A 4,608-nucleotide genomic window follows, 5' to 3' on the forward strand; every position below is an offset into this window, starting at 1 on the left:
TTTTATTCCTTGAAATTATGCATTAAATTCTTTATATTTGAAATGTAAAAATTGAGTAGAAATTATTATTTTACGTAAGTTCTATTCTCACTTATCTGTTATTTTCATTTAATAAGATCCCCATAATAATAATAATAATAATATTATACTGATTTATATAGTGCAGAAACTATGTGCATATTATTCTACTGCGCTGCAATTGAGAGCACAAATTTAGAAAAGGGGGGAAAATTATGGGAATTATTTGAACAGATAGGTTTTTAGTATAAGTTTGAATGTTTTACTGATGGACAGGATCTTATAGCATATGGCAAGCCATTCCATAATTTTGAGGCTGCACAGGCAAAAGCACGATCTCCCAAAGTTATCTTTGTATTATGGGTGGGGATGTGAAGGAGAAAGTTATCATGAGAACTGCGCAGGTTGTGAGTGTTTCTGTGAACTTTTTTATGTAAAAGCTCAGAAATATAGCTGGGGGCTTGGCCACTATCTGCCTTGTATACGATTATCAAAATCTTGAAACATATTCGTTGGCGAACTGGAAGCCAGTGCAGATCTTTTAATAATGATAATAATAATAATAATAATAATAAGAACTATCGTCCAATCACTTGCCTTAATACTATGTATAAGCTGCTGACATCAACGCTTGTCATGCACATCGAACGACACATCGATGATCATGACATAATGGAGGTCACTCAGAAAGGTTGTCGGAAAGGAAAGAAGGGTTGTAAAGATCACCTAAAGACAAATAAAGCAATAATCGGTAATGCTCGCCAAAGACAGACCAATCTATCCATGGCTTGGATAGACCATGGACCTACTAGCAAACAGGAAGGCATTTGACAGCGTACCACATAGTTGGATCATCAAAGTTCTAGAGATGTATCACATCAATCCACAAATAGTCAAGTGCATATCAGCAGGCATGAAACAATGGAGCACTACTCTTTCGCTTACGATAGGCACCCGTTCGATGACAGTGGAGGGGGTCCGAATCAAGAGAGGAATATTTCAAGGAGATTCCTTATCTCCTCTTTTATTCTGCTTAGCTCTCAATCCAGTATGCTCTCTCTTACACGCTACGAGTTATGGCTACAGATACAAAGGGCAAGATGTATCTACGACAATAATCCATCTGATATATATGGATGATATCAAACTCTTTGCAAAAAATGACGATGAACTTCACAAGATGATAGCAGTAGTTAAACATTTCAGCGATGACATCAAGATGTCGTTTGGTATAGACAAGTGTGCCAAAGTTACACTTGTACGAGGAAGGAGGGTAAATACAGGCGACATGTTTGTGCAAGATGAGGAAACATCAATCAAGGAACTGACTAATGATTCGACATATAAATACCTAGGCATAGCTGAGAATGATGTCATTAGCCATAACACAATGAAGGAGAAGGCAACATCAGAATACAAAAGAAGACTCAGGCTGATCCTCAAATCCGAACTGAATGCCACAAATAAGATTGAAGCGATCAACACTCTAGCCATTCCTGTGCTTAGATACAGTTTTGGTATTGTTAACTGGAGACTAGCTGATATATGTGGCCTAGATGTTATGACCAGAAAGCAATTAACGATGCACAGATTACATCACCCAAAGGCCGCAATCGAAAGGTTGTACCTTCCCCGTGATCTTGGAGGAAGAGGTTTACAACAAATTGAGATGGTCTGGAATATGGAAGCAACGAACCTCGCCAACTACCTATCCAATCCACCTGATATACTGACGAGTATATCCCTCGATTATGATAAATGTCAAGCAATATACTCCATTAACAAGCAAGCATCTATCTTATTGGCACAACATCGACTGACACTACCCTACGGTGAAAAAGAGAAGGCAAGACTTAAATGCTCCTTTCACAAGAAACTTCAAGAGCAACTTAAATCCAAGCGACTTCATGGCCACCATGAAAAACAGACGCATCGGGAGTTTGTAGACCAGAAAGACACACATCAATGGCTTAAGTCGGCGGGACTAAGAGGTGAAACTGAAGGGTTCGTCTATGCTATTCAGGACCAGGTGGTGAGGACCCGTGCCTACGAAAAATCTATCCTCAGAAGAGACACAGACGACACTTGCAGGATGTGTGGAAAAGAGACCGAAACAATCATGCATTTGGTATCAGCATGTTCGACTCTTGCTGGAACTGAGTACATCACAAGACATGACAATATTGCCAAACTTATCCATTGGCAACTACTGAAGGATCGCGGTAAAATGACTTGTGATCACGCTTGGCAACATCAGCCACAAACGATCACCACGATCAATAACAGCACCATATATTGGAACTGTGGCATACTAACGGATAGAACCATCAACTGCAACAAGCCGGACATCATCGTCAGAGACAACAACGTAGTAAATATCATTGAGGTCTCTGTTCCCCATGATATCAACATTGCTGTAAAGGAAAGAGACAAACGGCTCAAGTATCAAGACCTAAGGATTGAGATCGAGAGGATGTGGAACGTGAAAGCAGAGGTCACACCAGTCATCATTGGTCACTCAGGAATGGTGAAGAAGGGAATGGAAGCCTGCATAACCAAGATCTCTCCTCACCTTCGGATGTACGACATTCAGAAGGCAGCTATCTTGGGTACAACCAGATTGATAAGAAAGACTCTCGGACATTAGTAGTGTAAAGTTCCTAGTTGCACTTGAAATTACTTGGTGCTTTTTGTTAGAGCAAAGTTATTCAAGAAAAAAATACGGACTTGATCCTGTTTAGAGGAATAATAATAATAATAATAATAATAATAATAATGATAATAATAATAATAATAAAGTTGAATAATAAAGTTGAAAAGTAGCATACATCTCCCTCATGTAGAATGTGTCATGACAAAGACGAAACGGTGTCTCATCTGGTGAGTGAATGCAGCAAAATGACAAAGGAAGGCACGACAGAGTAGCAGCTGCAGTTCATTGGGGTCTGGCCAAGAAGTACCATTTACCCCATGCGGAAAAATGGTACGAACATCGGGCAGAGCCTGTAGTAGAGAACGACGATGTAAAACTTTTATGGGATTTTAATATCCAGACAGACAAGGTCATTGAAGCTAGACGACCAGACATCGTTCTCTTAAAGAAGAAGGAAAAGGAATGTCTCATCATAGATATTGCGATTCCGGGAGACTGCAGAGCTTGGCGTAAAGAGGAGGAAAAGATACAGAAGTATAACGATCTGGCATGGGAGCTGAGAAGGATATGGAAGGTGAAGACGAAGATGGTACCAATAGTCATCGGAGCCTTAGGAACAGTGACAACAAGACACAGAAGCTTTCTGGCTGTTCTAGGAGTCGAGGTGTCCTTTGAAACGATACAGAAGGCAAGCTTGCTTGGAACAGCTCATATCTTACGGAAGGTCTTGAATTAGAAAGAGAAGTGAACAATGAGAAGAGGACCCATTTGATAGAATATAGAACAATAACCCTAGATTTCTGGAAGAAGTCCGGTTGCTGTTTAATATACCAACAGAACATTAAGTTGTGGACAATGGAAATAATAATAATAATAATAGTTCATGTATAGCGCATAACACATTGTGAATAACGTCTCTATTTGCTTCCAAAGGACTTGGATAATTACCGTGTTTACACTTAATCGGCTTTTGCATCGCACTTAATCGGCTTTTGCATCGGCTCGCGGTACAGAACCGCTATCCGATGCAGCATCGGCTTTTTCATAGCGTGTAAACGGGATTAACTTGCATCGGCTCGCGGTTCAGAACCGGCAATTGCACCACCAAAGTAGTAGGTTCAGAACCGCGAGCCGATGCAGAATCGGCTTTTTTACTACGTGTAAACAGAAAGCCGATTCTGCATCGGCAATTGGTGCGCATTTCCATTGTGACGTAATTGGAAGCGCACGGATCCAGCGTTGTCTTTATTATGACGTATATTGTTGGTGTGCGTATCATTTCAAGTTTTTGACACGCGAGCCGATTCTGCACCGCGAGCTGCTGTAACAGCGTGTAAACGCAGCGCAAGATAAACCAAAAACCGATTCTGCATCGGCTTTTGGTTCTGAACCAAAAGCCGATCAAGTGTAAACCCTGGCTGTAGCTCAAGCAGCTTTTACGCGCTCGGCATTTCAAGGAACACCCATTCGCCTCACCTCGCTTGTGGGATTTTGCTTTTCGCTTTCAATATTTTTGCTCCATTTTCATAGATTACTACAGGGAAAAACTCTAGTTTTTTCATATTTTCGCTAAATTCTGAGGCGTTGTACAACACAAATAGCAAATATTCTTATTCATGCAATGGTGCATTTTGATCAATATCTTACTTATACAGTAAGCATTACGCACAACTGAATGATCGAGTCTAAAGGAAAACACAATTTCCATTTTGCCAAGTTTCGATTTAAAAAAATGTGTGTAGTGGAAAATGAGCGATCAGTCAGGAAAAGGCAACCTTTTAAAGCCTTGCCCTTGTTAAAATATCTTGTAAAATTGATTTTCAAAGTGACCAAGTTCAATGACAAAGAAATCACTCAGCTTAAGGCGTCTCAGCTTCACCAGCCCAAGAAATGACATCCGTACCGCTTGTCTTCCAACTGAATTGTGAGTCATGTGA

General features: G+C 40.3%; 1 protein-coding gene across 1 annotated transcript; it reads left to right on the forward strand.

Annotated features, from left to right (window-relative positions):
- Positions 1-1,150: 1,150 nt before the first annotated feature.
- On the forward strand, positions 1,151-3,407 carry LOC135155800 (uncharacterized). Its single transcript, XM_064106046.1, has 2 exons — positions 1,151-2,434; positions 3,072-3,407. The coding sequence occupies exons 1-2, from the start codon at positions 1,151-1,153 to the stop codon at positions 3,405-3,407; spliced, it is 1,620 nt and encodes a 539-aa protein (XP_063962116.1).
- The last annotated feature ends 1,201 nt before the right edge of the window (positions 3,408-4,608 follow it).

This window comes from Lytechinus pictus, chromosome 10 (genome assembly GCF_037042905.1).
Source record: "Lytechinus pictus isolate F3 Inbred chromosome 10, Lp3.0, whole genome shotgun sequence".
Classification (NCBI taxonomy): Eukaryota; Metazoa; Echinodermata; class Echinoidea; order Temnopleuroida; family Toxopneustidae; genus Lytechinus; species Lytechinus pictus.

Bases quoted from the DNA above. Each gene is read 5' to 3' on its own strand.
- LOC135155800 (XM_064106046.1), top strand. From the start codon at position 1,151: ATGGATGATATCAAACTCTTTGCAAAAAATGACGATGAACTTCACAAG. The intron at 2,435-3,071 runs GTAAAGGAAAGA...TTTAATATCCAG, and splicing joins CCCATGATATCAACATTGCT to ACAGACAAGGTCATTGAAGC.